The sequence below is a fragment of the Cricetulus griseus genome, chromosome 7, assembly GCF_003668045.3.
Source record: "Cricetulus griseus strain 17A/GY chromosome 7, alternate assembly CriGri-PICRH-1.0, whole genome shotgun sequence".
NCBI lineage: Eukaryota > Metazoa > Chordata > Mammalia > Rodentia > Cricetidae > Cricetulus > Cricetulus griseus.
This window is the reverse complement of record NC_048600.1, coordinates 90709258-90726596: the sequence shown is the minus strand read 5'-3', so window position 1 is coordinate 90726596 and position 17339 is coordinate 90709258. Positions and strand designations below refer to the sequence as shown.

General features: G+C 38.2%; 1 protein-coding gene across 3 annotated transcripts in view; it reads right to left on the bottom strand.

The window, feature by feature from the left end:
• Ssh2 (slingshot protein phosphatase 2) overlaps positions 1-17339 on the bottom strand; it is a 254071-nt gene that overhangs the window by 137971 nt on the left and 98761 nt on the right. For all 3 annotated transcript variants that reach the window (XM_027426677.2, XM_027426681.2, XM_027426676.2), the window contains one exon: positions 8644-8687. In XM_027426677.2, the coding sequence (XP_027282478.1) occupies positions 8644-8687 (44 nt within the window). The remainder of the gene's footprint in view (positions 1-8643; positions 8688-17339) is intronic.

Below are 17339 nucleotides of genomic sequence, written 5' to 3'. Positions count from 1 at the left end.
AAATAGACAAATAGAAACAAAAGGTAATCATGTTTTTCCTAAAGACCTCCTCCCTCTTTTAATCCAAAGGACAGCTGTAGACTAACAAACTAAATCACTGATCATATCTATAGCTATATGTATATATGTATATGTAATGCTGCTTATATTTTCATACAGACATGAGAGAATTTATAAAACAATCCTATAGTAATAAAAAGGGACATCTAGAACATAGAATTTGAATTTCTTATATTGAATCTTCAAAACAGGGCTTTCAAAGATTCTTTCAAACATGATTTTGCATTTGAGCATTATATATATACATGCATATATATACATATATATATATATTTCTTTTTTCATGCTTTACATATAGGTAAACAAGATTATATCTAATGAGTGCCAACTCTTCTAGGTATTGTGTTATGGTTGAGAATATACAGTTAAATATAAAACATAGCTTACAATAAAGCAGGGGGAAAACATTAGGCAGATGAAGAAACAGCCCACCAAATACTCCATGTTCTCCATAAACAGCATAATTCTTATACATTTGTACTTTGCAGGACGTTGCTCCCTTTCTTATCATTACCCCAAGGTGCATGGTTAAAACATTGCAAGACCCCTTTATAAAGAGTGTTGAAGTTCATGGTTGCATATGGCTATAATTGCAGCATTTAGGAGATAGACGTAGGAGGGTTATGAGTCAAGTGAGGTTGTTGGAAGATTTATAAACTATGTAATGCAAAGATTTGTTTTTGTAGACATTGATAGTTTTGGAAGAATTCCTTTTATAATTACAAAAAGAAACAACAGCTGGGCAGTATTGGTGCACACCTTTCATCCCAGCACTCAGGAGGCAGAGGCAGAGGCAGATGGATCTCTGTGAGTTTGAGGCCAGGCTGGTCCACAGAGTGGCTACACAGAGAAACCTTGTCTCAGAAAAACAACAAAACAAAATAGAAAAGAAATAATACAGGTCAAGTGTCTGTTGCTCAAGGCTGACAACCTGAGTTCCACCTCTGAAGGCCACATGGAAGGTGGGAGGAGAGACGGAACTCACAGAGTTGTCCTCTGATCTCTACATGTACACACCACGCTACAGGCACACTCACACCACATTATACACACAACAATAAAATCTTAACATTTATCTTTATTATCAGTGTGTGTGTGTGTGTGTGTGTGTGTGTGTGTGTGTGCGCGCTGCGAATGCATGCATACACACATGCACCTGAGGAAGCCAGAAGGAATCAGATCCCTTGGAGCTGGAATTCCAGGTAGTTCCTTGCTGGATGTGAGTGTTGGGAACTGAGCTTGGGTATTCTGGAAAAGTAATATGTACTCTTTAACTGCTGAGCCATCTCTCCAGTCCCCATAATTGGCTTTTTACTTTTTTAAAAAAGGAATGGCTGGGCTTGGTGGCACATGCCTTTAATTCCAGCAGTAGGCAGAGACAGGTGGATCTCTGTGAGTTCCAGGCCAGCCTGGGTTACATAGAGGTTTTGAGTATAGCCAGGGCTACATAGAGAGATCCAGTCTCAAAACAAATAATACATAACAAATAAAAATTAAAAGGAATAATGCTAGTAACTATTGACTGAAATATTATAAGAATAAGTACTTTGACTTTATTACTTTCCTTATAAAAGATTTTTATTATGTTGTTGAGGTAAGGTTCTCAAAGAAGCTTAAAAACTATTTTTCCAAAGTCTGAAAATAGATGAGCAGCTATGGGATATGCATTCTAGGTGTCCAAATTCAAGGACATAATCATGAACAGGACAGAGACTGTCCCTGACCTCACACAATTTTAATAAGACCAATAGAATGTATAGAGTCAGTACTGGATGTGCTGTGAAAGAGAAGCAGAGGGTCTGTGAGAGTATGAGCTAAGAAGCCTTGCACAGAGAGGCAAGGGCTGTGACAAGCACAAGTAGGTTACAAACACTTATGTGTTTCAAAGAGTTTCTCAATTTCCTGACCTTTGTTTGGTATGTCAACAGAACAGCTGTTTTAGGGCTGGGTTAGGTTGGGTCCCTTTTTTATCTCTCATATGGCTGCTTAACTGGAGGAAATTCTCAGTGAAAATTTAACTCTAGAACAGTCTGGCAGTTATGTTTATTAATATGTTCCTCTGCCTTAGGACCATGGAACAGCAGTAACAGATCAAATGCATGAATCTTTTATAATAAATATCCACTGAATGAGTCATGATTAGTTCTTTTAAACAAAACTTTTCAAAAGGCATCCAATGGCTGTCACTTTGGTAATAACCTAGAGTAAAACAGATTTGACCTACTGATTCAGAAATAATAATTTTTCATTTCTAATTTAATGCTAGATTTGTACTAAACATTTACTGCTTTATATTCTCAAGTGTCACAATTTGTTCTCTTGCTTTTCCTTAGTAAATGGTCTTAGCATCGGATGAGATCAGAGGTTCAGTCACAGCACAAAGTTACAGAAACTGGGATGCCAGTTTATGGAAGTGGAAACCAATTCAGACACATAGTAAAAATGCTATCACCTTACATCTCCGACTTGATGTTGGGTGCTTTTTTTTTTTTTTTTTTTTTTGGTTTTTCGAGACAGGGTTTCTCTGTGTAGCTTTGGAGCCTGGCACTTGCTCTGGAGACCAGGCTGGCCTCGAACTCACAGAGATCCACCTGCCTCTGCCTCCCCAGTGCTGGGATTAAAAGCGTGCGCCACCAACGTCCAGAGTGTTGGGTGCTTATTATTTATTAAAGTTTCCTATATTTATTTTAACTCACAGAAACCCTATAAGGATAGATATGCAGATGGAATTCTCATTTATAATTGAGGACCATGTAATTTACATGGCTGAGGTTATACAGAACTATAATCTGGTCTCTTCATTGATTTTTCATTTACACTGCTGGGCATGTAGACTTTCTATGACGACTTCTTTGTATGCATATAAAAACCCAACACTTGTAGATTTGGAATCTTATCTAATTAGATAGTGTGCTGGCTAATTTTATGTCAACTTGACACAGGCTAGTTATCTGGAAGGAGGGAACTCTAATTGAGAAAATGCCTTCATAAGATTGGACTGTAAGCAAGACTGTACAGCATTTTCATTAATTAGCGACTGATGTGGGAGGGCCTATAAGAAAGCAGGCTGAGCCGGGCGTTGCTGGTGCACGCCTTTAATCCCAGCACTCGGGAGGCAGAGACAGGTGGATCTCTGGGAGTTCAAGACCAGCCTGGTCTACAAGAGCTAGTAACAGGACAGCATCCAAAGCCACAGAGAGAAACCCTGTCTTGGGTAGGTGGGAAGAGAAAGCAGGCTGAGCAAGACATGGGGAGCAAATCAGAAAGTGTCACCCCCGTACCCCATAGCTTCTGCATCAGTTCCTGTTTTCAGGTTTCCACCCTGTTTGAGTTCCTGTCTTGTCTTGACTTCCTTCAGTGATGGATTATGGAAGTGTAGACCAAATAAACTCTTTCTTCCCCAACTTGCTTTTGATCATTTGCTATTCTTGGTTGTCAACTTGACTATATCTGGAATGAACTACAATCCAGAAATGGAGGGCACATCTGCAAGAGATTTTTCTGCTTGCTTTAAAGTAGGTAAATCCTCTTCTAGTCCAGACCTCTCAGGTAGGAAGCCACACACCTTTGATCCAGATCTTAAGGTGGGAAGACATACTTCTTTGATCCCAATCTTATGGCTGGAAGTCACTTGCTTCTAATTCAAATCTAAGGCAGGGAGACATGCCTTTAATATAGGCATACCTTCTTCTGGAAGTCTATATATAAGGACATAGAAAAAGGAAGCTTTTGCTCTTTGCCTGCTTGTCCTCACCTTGATAGCACATTCATTCCTTAACTGGCATTGCAGCCTACTTCTTTGGGATTCCAGCATATTCAAAAGACCAGCTGAGACACCCAGACTTGTGGGACTGAGCAGCTACTAGATTCTTGGACTTTTCATTCACAGCTAGCTATTGTTGGATTAGCTGGACTGCAGCCCGATTGTTTTACTTTTAATAGGAGATCTGTCTATCCAACCACCTATTCCTACATCGATCAAACTACCCATAATCTCTCTTGTTAGAAAGACAACAAATATTTGGTTTCTCTATGAAACGTTAATATCATCACTCTGTTTCCTAAAATGGAAAGAGAGGTAAAACAATTCTACTTTTGCCTTCTAGTGAAGGAAGAATTCTACTTCAGATCTTTTTATACTCTGGAGTATATAGTTCCTACAATGGCCCTGATAATAAGACAGTCCACTACATGTAGAAAATGCCAGGTGATAGAGATTAGTGAATGCCTTCTGAAACAAAGCCCTTCATTGGAAATTCCTACTGCTTTTAAGGCTAAGAAAAGAGCCTTTAAAAATGTACACTTACCACCTTAGTGTGTGAGAGGATGAGGGAGACAGCTCAAGATACCCCCTGGTGGCCATACCCAAACATTTCCAAAGAGCAGATTCTCTACTTTGGACAGGAGGAACCACAGCAAGATACCACCAAGCTTCAGACGGCCAGCAGCAACTTCAGTGTCATCAGTCATAGCCAGTTATCAATAATTTGAAAATTCTAGTTTTTTAAAACCCAAATCTTCTTCTATCTTATATATGTGTTTTACTTCTAATAGGAAATCTGTCTATCCACCCATCCATCCCTATATTCATCAATCTACCCATCATCTCTCCTATAAGAAGCATAATAAATATCTGGCTTCTCTATGAAAGGTTAGCACCATCACTGTTTCCTAAAACAGAAAAGGGAGGAGGACAAAGCATGTCAAGTTATCAGGAAGAAGTTCCTTGAACTATATTTATAATTTTTTTCCTAATTAGATTATTTCAAAATTAAAAATAAAAGATTATGATTAAACTGTCAGATCACATTTACAATAGTTTTTGTTCTATTTGTGGAATATTCCTTTATACTGTGTGAATATATGTCACTATGGTTGGTTTAATAAACAAGTTGACTGGCCAATAGCTGAATAGGATAAGGTTAGGTGGGAGAACAAAACTGCGAATTCTGGGTGAAGGTCAGAGTAAGGAGTTGTCAGCAGACATAGGGAGAAATAAGATGGGCATGCCATACTGAGAAAATGTACCAAGAAATATGCCAATTCTATTATCCCCAGCACCTAAAGATTAATTCTTATCCTGTTTATATGATATATAATATATGATGTATGATATGTATCTATACGTACATGTACACACATATAATATGTTTGGAAGACACTATCAGGGGTGTGACAAACATTACTGATTTGATGGTTAATATGTTTGTGGACTTCAACAGAAGCCAAAATAGAAAAGGGATTGATTTGCAAGCAGAAAAATTTACATCTGGAATTAAATGCAACAGAAAATGGAATGCAATGAATGGAGTATATAATTTGAATGAGGTTATGCCACTTGGGGTGATAATGTTCCCCCCAAGAGCCATAGACTATCAAAACACCCAATATTAGGCATGAGAAACCTTCTTTTGAGTTGCTGGTAAGGGGAGTTCAAGAGACCCCAATGTAGACGGGGTTTCTTTTCTGGCCTGGTCCCACAGCTGCTTTGCCCCAAATAAACACACAGAGATTTATTTATAAACTGTTTGGCTGATAGCTTAGGCTTCTTACTGGCTAGCTCTCTTTCAATTATTAACCCATAACTATTAATCTATCTATTTCTGCATGGCCTTATCTTACCAGAAAAGGCTCCACCATGTTACTCCTTCAGCAGCTACATGGCATCTCTCCCTCAAACTCTCTCTGCATCCTCTCCCCAGAATTCTCCTTGTTTCCTCGCCTGCCTATACTTCCCGCCTGGCTACTGGCCAATCAGTGTTTCATTCATCAACCAATAAGAGAAACATATATTCAGAAGGACATCCCCCATCACCCCAAAACACTACAGCGTATTGTTATTGCTCTTGGTTGCCTCCTAGAAGTTGAAGGTAGTTCCACATACATGACTCAAAGGAATGGAGCTGGATATAACACAAAAGCCTCCTCCCTGAGGACTAGCTTTCATAGTCCTGGAAGGTGCTATGTGAGCTGCCAAGAAAAGAAAGTAATCAGGAGTTCTATCCAGTTATGATACTATGAACCACACAATGACTAGTACATTAAGAAATCCCTAAAGATGTAACAATGGCACCTATATCTTGGTGGTAACCATAACTGTCTAATAGGATTTAAGGCCCACTCAACAGTAGGGGACTCTTGCTTGGTACTGGAAACATCCAGCCCACTGCCTGTGGCTAGTGAGGTCCTAGATCTTAGAGGAGAATTTACTACTGCCATTTTCTTAAACCAGTACAATTTCTAACTACATTCTGAATACTCCAGTGAATTCCAACACCACATATAAAGCTTGAGTAATCTCAAGTTAATATCCAGAGATCTTTCGATCTTTCGATTGGATCTATAAGGAAATATAAGAATCTTTGGATTCTTTTTAAAACTTTAGTGAGAGTAATGTTTACAATGCTTCTGGTAAAATGTCTACTGAGTTCCTATCTCCTAGACTTATACAAGATGAGATTTGATGGTCAAATCTTCCCTAATAAAGTGAGAAATCAAGCTTTAAGCTGAAATTTATATGTTAGTTGCGACAGAAAAAATGTTGTCAATAACCTCAGTTACTCAAAAAAAGGAACTACACTTTTAAGTTATGGTATGTTAGCAGTAACAATACCTGATAACTTTTATTTCCATTTCTTTATTTTAGCATACACTAATTGAACAGGACAACTGTTTTCATTATTATAGTTCATACATTTAAATAACTTTCTTTGATTATATTCCTTCCTTTGGTCCCTGCTCCACCCTCCTATTTGTTCTCTTCTTCTTCTCAAACACTCTTCCTTCTACCTTAATGTTTTATTTTTAAAATCTAGATTCCACATATACAGAACATGAGACAGTCTTTCTACATCTAGCTTATCTGGCTTAACATGAATATTTCCAGTTCATGCATTGTTTTGATAAAGGACATAGTTTTATTCTTGATGGTTGAATAAAACTCCCTTTAGTTGGTTAGTGTCTTTATAATAAGCATGCTTATTATATTCCTTGTATATATCACTCAGAATGGCTCATCATTTGATTGACTTTAGAGGATATAAACACATAATTGACTAGAACTTACTAGACAGAGGTTCCCTTTGTGGCATAGGCTAGCTTCAAACTATCTATCTAAACAAGAATGACCTTGAACTTCTGATCATCTCACCTCTACTTCCTGAGTGCTTCAATTACAGATACAGACCACCAATGTCTGGTTTAAGAAGTGCTAGTGACAGCATGGGACTGATCCAGACCCCAGGAACATGGGTTTCAGTGAGGAAACCTCGGAAATCTATGGGACCTCCTGTAGAAGTTCAGTACTTATCCCTAGCATAAGTGTGGACTTTAGGAGCCCATTCCACATAGAGGGATACTCCCTGAGCCAAGACACACGGGGGTGGGGGGTGGGGTAGGTCTAGGCCCTATCTCAAAGGACACAATAGACTCTGATGACACCCTATGGAAGGCCTCACCCTCCAGGGGGAGCAGAAAGGATATGTGAACAGGTAGGGGTTTAGTTGGGGGAGGGGGTGTTAGGGGAGGAGGGAAGGGAGAGGGAACTGGGATTGACATGTAAAACAATCTTGTTTCTAATTCAAATAAAAAAATCTGCAAAAAAATTTAAAAAATGTTAAGGCATTAAAAAAAAAAAAAAAAAAAAAGAAGAAGTGCCATCGAATCAAATCCAGGATTTTGAGCATGCTAAGCAAGCACTCTATCAACTGAGATACATCTCCAGTTCACAAGAGACTTGGTGAAAAGTGAGGCCAAACTAGCCTCCCATACCACTAAAAACCAATCTGCCATTTGAAATCCTTTTGAATTAGTAAATGGATTCTTAAAGCAGTTCCACTTATTTATCTTTAAAATAGTATGCATCTAGTTTTAAAAATATTTTTTAAGTGTAAAAAGCTTTAATTGTGTATGAGTTTTGTCTGCATATATGTTTGTGTAATGTAAGTGCCTGGTGCTCTCAGAGGCCAGAAGAGGGTGTTGGATGCCCTGGGACTAGAGTTATAGACCATTATAAGCCATTATGTGGCTCTGGGGATTGAATCTGGGTTCTCTGCAAGAGCGGTCAATGATCTTAACCACCAAGTCATCTCTCATGCTCCTATCTAGATTTTTTTAAAAAAGATTTTATTTGTTGGTGTGTGTGTGTGTGTGTGTGTGTGTGTGTGTGTGTGTGTGTATGTATGTGTGTGTGCGCCATACCACATGTGTGTGGGTGCCCACAGAGAACAGAAAAATGCCTTAGATACCCTGGAGCTGAAATTACAGGTAGCTGTGAGCTACCCCTTGGGTGCTAGAAATTGAACTTGGGTCCTCTAGAAGAGCAACAAACACTGAGCCATCTCTCCAACCCTGTTTGTTTGCTTTTGAGATAGAATCTGGCTAAGTAGCCCATTGATCTGTTTCAGCCTCCTGAGTGCTGAGATTTACAGATGGGAGTCACTGCATAAAGCAGCAGTTCCTTTTTTTTTAAGTATCCATGGACCATTTTGTAAAACCAGGACAAACTAATTCAGCAAGACTAAAAAACACTTAGGCAAAAGATATAACAACATAAACGCCATAAGATGAAATGAACAAACATACCTCCTGGGCTGTGACCGGCATTCCTCCTCCCCACTGTCAGCCTCCTGTATAAACAGAAATTGAAAAAAATTAAAATGGTCTCATCACTAACCCTTTTATGCAGAGATAAGTCATCCATATTGATCTGCATTTAAACTAAGTTTTCTTCATAAAAGATGATTTACTCTAAATGAAGAGACTGACAACACTAAAATATATTCCTGAAAGAAATATCAGCAGCAGTTTACAAACAAATTTCACTGAAAACAAAGTGTTACTCATTAAAATAATTACCTCTGAACACCAATTACATTCCATATTGTTATGCAACTTTAAAATTAGTACTCATCATATTTCCATTAACAAACATTATCAAAATGACCTATGATTCTGATCCACAAAGAGCAACCTAAACAATGTGCAAACATTCCAAGTGCTTATGGAAAATCACCAGTAACATCAACATGATGGCTACCCAGCAGGAGGAAAAGGGTCCCATGTCAGGTAAAAGAGTCAGAGATCCCACCCCCCTTTACTGCCACTAAATACCAAGAACACCAAGCTACACAATAATAAAGTATATGCAGAGGACCTAGCTCAGACCCACACAGGGTCCATGTTTGTAGCTTCAGTTTCTGTGAGGCCCTATGAGCCCTGCTTAGTTGATTCTGTGTCATGGACAACTCTTACTGTTTATTCCTATGTTATTCTTAATATTGATTTTAATTTAATCATTGCTATTGTTTTTGCTAAAGAAAGAACACTGAAGAGATTCTATTCCTAGATGGAGGTGTCCTAGTGCTGTCCTTTGCTGTAGAATAGGTTTTAGGATCAGAAGATACAGTCTTTAAGAACTCATAAAAAGAAGGTGTTAAAATGAAAAAGAACTGAATGGAAAAATACACAGAGCCTGGAAAGCTTACAAAAATGAGAATTAAGGGTTCACTGTAGTGGCACATACCCTTTATCTTAGCACTCAGGAGGCAGAGGCAGGTGGGTCTTCAGACCTTGCTAGCCAGTCTAGAAAACCAGTAGGCTTCAGGTTCAACAGGGGACTCAGTCTCAGAACAAAGTGGAGAAGTGATAAAGGAGGATTCCTACATCAAATTCTGCCCACCACACACAGGTACACTTGGACTTGCATGTACATATGCATGAGCACACAGAAACACACAGACACATACACATGAACAAGGACACATGATGTGCCCAAAGAATTTGATAGACATGATTTCTTGTGAAATAATTTAATAAATAGTGCTTCATTATCATTACTGCTTAAATATCTCTCAAATTCTGATGTATTCCTCTCACATTTTTATTATATGAAATATATAATGAAGACTACTTTAACATATTTAAGTAATGGAGTAAAGTAGTAAAATGAACACTATTCTACTTAAGAGCCAGAATAGTATCCAATACCTTGTATCCTTATTTATTTCTGATTTCTGTCTGTGTTCATGATGCAACTATTATGCTAAAGTTTATAATACTCTTATTTTCCACCTAATTTTATTGTAAGAATATCTCAAATACATAGAAAAGTTAAAATGCCATAAAGTAAACCTCTATATCCACCATTTAGATTTTATCATTAACATTTTCCTCTGTTTCATCATCTATCTATTCATTCTGCCCATCCATCAACCTATTCTTTTTCTTTTCACTTTTATTGAGATACAGTCTTGCTCTATAGTTCAGACTGGCCTAGAAGGCACAGATATCCTCTTATTTCAGCTAGTCTCAAATGCTGAGGTTACAGGTGTGAGTCACCACATCCAACCCGATGGTTGGAGGAAAGTCTTGAAGGAAAGCTGCTTTTTCTATTGAGCCATCTTGCTGGTTCATGACTATATTCTTAATGTATCATTTACATTGACTGTCTAATGGCTTCAAATTTTATTACAATGTATGTATGCTTGCCAATAAGTATTTGTTTGCTTTTTAAGAATGTGGGGATCAGGCCTAGGGCTTTGAACATGCTGGGCATTTGCTCTTTAAAAACTAACTATCATTTCCATTAGATTCATATTACTTATTACATATAGCTTCACCTCATGTATTTTTACTGGGAAATTCATAGGTTCATTTATGTAATTATGTCAAAATTTATTAATTCTTAGACTAGATTATTTACAATTTTTTGACAACGTAACATTGCTAGCCATATTCTTCCACTTTCTTCTAGTCTATATGCAGAAGAGTCAACAGAATATATACCAACAAGTGAAGCTATTCAGTTATAAGATAAAGATTCAACTTTAGAAAAGAACACCAAGTGGTTGTGCTGACTTGTTTCTACAAGGAAGGAGTAGGATCTTAATGAGTTGAACTAAGTCCAAGCTAACAGTAGAATCACTGATTCTTTTTTTTGTTTTTTGCTGATCTCCAATTTCTGCCAGTCTATTAGATCGTATTCTGATCTTAATTTGCTTTGCTTTGATGTTAATTAAAAAAGTTACATTCATACATGTGCTGTTATTGTTTCCACATCTTTGCCTTCATTTCTAAAATGAGTGCCCCCAAAGAGAAATAATTAAATCATTTTCAGCTCTTTGGAGTTTTCTCTTTATGAGAATATGTAAAGAGCCGGTGTTGGTGGCACACGCCTTTAATACCAGCACTCGGGAGGCAGAAGCAGACGGATCTCTGTGAGTTCGAGACCAGCCTGGTCTACAAGAGCTAATTCCAGGACAGCCTCCAAAGCCACAGGGAAACCCTGTCTTGAAAAACCAAAAAAAAAAAAAAAAAAAAAAAAAAAGAATATGTAAAGAATATGAAAAGCAAAAAAATCTTTGATGTTTCCTTATAAAACACACATAGCTCAAATCATCTATGTCTATAGAGGCTAACTACTATTTATTAAGCACTAGTATGGATTAGGTTCTTCATATGTCATTTCATTTACTGTATACTGCAACCTCATGGGACATGTACAAAGCTAGTCAGTAGTAAAGTCATCATTCAAATTCAGTTTTATCTTTCCATTATAACTAGTTGTCTGTAACCTAAGAATCTGACCTTATATCCCAAGATGGATGGGAAAGAGCTAGCTAGGAAAGAAAATTTATACTTTTCCATGCTTACAATAAAAAATACCCCTTGTATCTTTATGACATCCAAGAGTGGCAAATATTTCTGTCACAAAAGGAGTAAGACAAAGATATGTTTCAAATGTGAGAACTGCAAAACACAGTAACCTTTCCCCTTAACATTTCAAGAGCTAGGCAAGTGAATTATTTGCTTCTCCCTCAGTGTACTTAGGAAAAAATTATAAAGCAACCACAAAAAACTTTGTATATCAAAGCATTGAAGGTCTTATGGTAAAATAAATGGCTAAAGTATACAATTAAGTTTATTTCTGCAAAATTCACTGCCTGAAATGCAAGCTACAACAATGCTTATTCAATAAGGTAACTACTAGGCAATGCAGTTTCTAATAGTAGCATCCAAAAAGCAGCCAGAAGCAGAACAGTTACTATTCTATCCTAACAAGCATAAGCATCAGATTTAACCACCTACTTTGTCACATAACAGTCATCATGTTACTGAAAAATGCCAAATAACCTACTTGTTCTGAACATTAGAAATTCCAGAGGCTGGAAGGAAGAGTACTCGTTGCTCTGGCATAGACCGTGGTTTGGTTCCTAGAACCCACATGGTGGCTCACAATCATCTGTTACTCCAGTTTCAGAGACCCTCTTCTGACCTCTGAAGGTACCAGACACACATGTGATATACATATATACAAATATGTAGGCAAAAATACTCATATACATAAAATAATAAATAAATCTAAATCTAAAAATATTTTTTTTAAATACCCGGAGAAAAGTATAGGGATTACTTTTAGTTCTGTAGTGGGTATAATAATTTCTGTTACAGATGAAATGATCAACACACACACACACACACACACACTACACATGCGCTCATGTCTTTTTATTTCCAGAGCCCTACTGTTAAACAGATTTTATTTAAAATGTATGATTATTTCTTGATAGAAAAAAAAACTGACCAAGAATATGGTAGGTGAGCCTAGATGTTCATTTAACCTCAAGATATTCAGGAAACATTAAGTATTGATTGAAAGACTGATGCATTCTTACTAACCCGTTTAACACTTGCACATAAAAATAGGTAACTGTGATGGTTGATATCCATTGTTACTTGAGTGCCTGACTGGATTTAGAATCATCTAGGAGACACATTTTGGGGCATTTCTGCGACAGCATTTATAGAGATAATTAATGAGGAAGCACTCAACTTAAATGGGGCAGCGCCAGCCCATGGGGTGGGAAGACTGAATAAAAGAGGAAAGCTGAGAATTCCTGATGAGCATCAGCATTTGTCTCTTTACTTCCTGGCTAGACAGGAAGCTGTTTAAGTTCCTGCCACTTCAGAGCCACCACACCTTCCCCACCATGACGGACCGATTGTATCCCCTGAACACTGTTGCTTCCTGGCAGGTATTTGACCACAGCAATGAGAAAACTAACTGACACAGTCTGAGAAAAGTATATGCACTCAAGTTTCATTTGCAGAGATGCAGGCTGTGAAAAACAATGGGTTAGTGAGAGTGTAAGCAAGTTTTTACCAATTGCTTAAACATTCCACATGCTCTAATAGTGTATTCATTTATCAGTCTTGGGACTTGCATGTGCTCTTATAGCATCACGGGTGGTCCTTCTCCCCTGTTGTATATTCTTCACTAGTCTTCAAAGTTGGTTTCAAATGCCAGACATTTATGATATTTCTTCTATTACCTGGCAATATGTTTCCTTCTAATCCTATAAATTAATTATATATCTTTATTGTAATAACCACCCAGGTCTGTTTCTGGGTTAGGAATGGGTTCTTGATTTATCTCTCACCTTTAAACTATAAGGTTTTCTTTCTTTTTTTTTTAAGTTCAAGCACCATGTATAACACCTGTTAAGCACAATGCCCTATGTACAGATGGGACTGGAGGAGGAGACAAATCAAGTGATTGGAGTGGCTAACTAATTAGATTTATTAGAAACCAACTGGCTATGCATTCTCAGCAAGTGAACACTATGTGTTAGCAACATTTTAGCTTTAACAAGATAAAAAATTTTGATGTTGCTGTTTGACCTCTCAGGAGGTGACTTGTGCCCTAAGATCTAGAAGTAATACTTAGGCTTTCCTTTTGGCTAAAGAAAGGAATTTCACTTGTTTTCTCATTCATTCAATATCAACTGACTACTTAATATCTTATGTTATAGCAAGTAAACAAATTTAGTCCTTATCACATTGTAATTCAGGAAGAAAGTTCCATTAAAAATGTAAATTGGTGAGGCTGAAGAGATGGATCATCAGTTAAGAGAACTGGCTATTCTTCCAGAGGACCCAGGTTCAATTCCCAGCACCCACATGGTAGTTCACAACTGTCTGTAACTACAGGTCCAGGGGATCTGACACCCTCATGAAGACATGAATGCCAACAAAACACCAATGTACATAAAATAAAATTAAATAACATTTAAAAATGTAAATTGCCTTACTTGGGCTAGAGCAAAGTTATATACAGCATAACATAGAAGCATCAGAGGAAGAAATAACTAAGATTGAGAAATGCTTTAGGTTGGACTTGAACCTGTGGGTTTCTGAAGCAAATTTGTTTCAGGCAGGGGCACAAAGAACAGAAAAAATGAAAACGATTTAGTAAGTTTGGGGAACATGGAGTAGCTGTGGATTTCTGGGACAAAGGCAGATATTAGAGATTGCTGTTATGGGTCTATAATGCCAGATATCCTAACATGACAGTTCTAGAGCCAAGAAATTGTGGATTATCCATTAACTAGATGTGACAGAAATTATTTATCAGTTGTCTCTGCCCTTGGCAATAAACTCATTTTGTGTGTGTGTGTGTGTGTGTGTGTGTATGTGTGTAGATGTCAGGAAAAAAACCCACAAGTAGTCTTTCTAAGAGGAGAGGTACACTTTGGAACTAATGATAGTGCTGTGCTTCTGGTCTGCAAAAGCAGGAGGATGTAAAGGCAGTGTGATAGCTGTGCTTGATGTCACCATGGCTGGATTTCAAGATTTCTAAGACTGGTAAAACGTATCTGTGTGTAGGGAGTGGGTGGGGGGCGTTTCAGAGAGGATTAACTTGTGGGATGTTGAGTAAGTGGGGGAGCAGGAAAGATCCACTCAATATGGGCAACACCTTCCAAATGACAACTCAACAGAAAAAGGAAGCTAGGAGAAAGCAACAAATGATTGCCTGCAAGCTCCTTTGTATTTGAGTGATGTGTCTCTATTTGCTGCCATCTATGACAACAAACTCCATCTTCTTCAGTCATTCAGTATGGGCTTGGTTTGGATTTCAGCACTGGATTGGAACTGCTAACCTGTACCACTTGCTGTTTTGAGAACCTGGTCCTTTACTGCTCCAAAATGCATCTGTGCAGCACATACTTTGTGTGTGTGTGTGTGTGTGTGTGTGTGTGTGTGTGTGTGTGTGTGTGTGTGTGTGTGTGTTTGTGTGTGTAAATTCTGTTGGTTCTATATCTCTAGAAAACTCTCCTAATACCATTCATAGTATTTGGCTTACTTGTTAGAGAAAACTTAAGACTATTTTGTAGACACAAAGAAAATGGGGATGAAAACCAGTGGTATGGGTTATTAATTCCTTTTTAACAAATGAATTCAAGGGATACTTAGCTAAATGTTCATTTAGTACTATTCATTCAGTGCTGTTGTACAGCAGATGGACTACAAATGAAGATCTCAGCAGCTTCACTCTTATGACTATTGTCTTAACCTGGATGAATATAAGGCTGGAACCCACTGCAGATGGCCAGTGGTGTGCCTAATGTGATTTCTAATATGGCTTGGGCCTCCTTAAGGAGAGTAGTTTCAGGGTTGGCTTCCTGCATAGCAGTCCAGGGCTCCAAAAGGCTAGGTTTGGAGCTAGTAATAGTGTCATTTATGCTACAATTTCTTGATGCACTAAAGGACAGCCAGATTTCAGGGGAGAGGAATTAGATTCCTCTTCTCAGGGAAGAAGCAGCAAAGGATCTGCAGTCATCAGTTCAAAACAGCACCACCACCAATTCTGGTGACTAGCTAGTTGAACACATAGGCAAAAGGAACAGGACAGAAAACCAGGAATCAGGAGCCAAAACAGAAATTCAGTTTAATCATACTTCATACTCCTTTTGTGACAGGATTAAAAGAAGATTAAAAGAATATCTCAATAAAACTTCATTGCCTATCATTTGAAGCAATAGGAAATTTTTGTGAGAAAGCCACTATTTCTCAAGTTTTTTTTTGTTTTGTTTTGTTTTAGAATATGCATATGAGTGCAGGTATGTGGAGGCTAGGTGTTAATCCCTGGGGGCTGGAGTCACAGGTGGTTGTGAATTGTCTGATGTGGGAGCTTCGAACCAAACTCAGGTCTTTTGCAAAAGCAGTACTTGCTCTTAACTGCGGAAATCTGTGTAGCCTGAGTATTTTTCTTTAATTACTACAAAATACAAACTGGCACACCGATGCAATCCTATAATCCCAGTACCAGCAGGCAGAGGCAAGAGGATACCAATTCTAGGCTAGCCGGTGCTACAATAGAGAGTTCCAGCTCAGCCTGAGCTACATTGTGAGAATCTGTCTAAAAGAGGGAGGTGGGAAGGAGACCAGGAATATCTACCAGTGGTGCAATTCTTGCCTAACATGCACAACACTGGTACTGCAAAACCAAAACAACCAAATGAACTGCTTCCTCAGAGACAAGAAAGCTTGATCCAAATTTCATCGAAACAGCTGTGATTCTGAAAAATAAAATGTCAACAGCTTTTGAAGAGACATAGTCCAGTCAATGCTCAGAGAAAAACCCTGAGTTTCTCTATGGAACTGTCACAGACTGTCTTCTGTCCATAATCCTTGCTCTGCTTAAAAATTAATTACTGTATATAGCTTAGTTCACTCATCTGTGGTACTTACTGTGCACTTGTAATATTGCCTTTTCTATTGCCAGAGATTCAGTTCCTTGCATTTTTTAATTTTAAAAAATTTATTATTATGGGGGGACACATGCATATCACAGCTTGGGTATGGAGGTCAGAGGACAGCTTTGTGAAGTCAATTATTTCCTTCCACCTTTAGGAGTGTTGCTAAAATTCCTTCCTTTGGGGGAGACATAGACTGTCTCCCCGAATATAAAAACATATAAGAAAGTCTACTCCATCCTCCTACAGTCCCAACAACAACCTGAGGCATGACTCCACCAGTTTATTGTGGGGAACCAATGGTTTATTAAACTTACTTATAGAGAAATGGATGAGTATGAGTATGGGTAACCTTAAAGTAGCCACACTGAGAGGTCTGTACTCAGCATGAATGATGACTCCCTCATGGCTGTGTAGACAGAGACCCTTCCCCTGGTCCTTCTCCACCTGACCTTCCCTGAAACCTTGAGGCTATATACATTTAGGGCAGAATCGGATACAACTGGTTGGGGAGGGGTGGCTGAATACTCAAGTATTCCACAATCCTCCAAGCTTCTCCTTCTGTGAGAGAATGCCAGCAGTCAACAAACACTGTTGTGGTCTTTGTGAGATGGCCCAATGGAACACCTGGAAATGGCAGCAAGTATAGCTTAGTCCTGTGCAACACTATGGCTTCCACGGATTTAACCCAGATGGTCAGGCTTGCACAGCAAATGCTTTAACCTGATGAGCCACAGCTGAGTT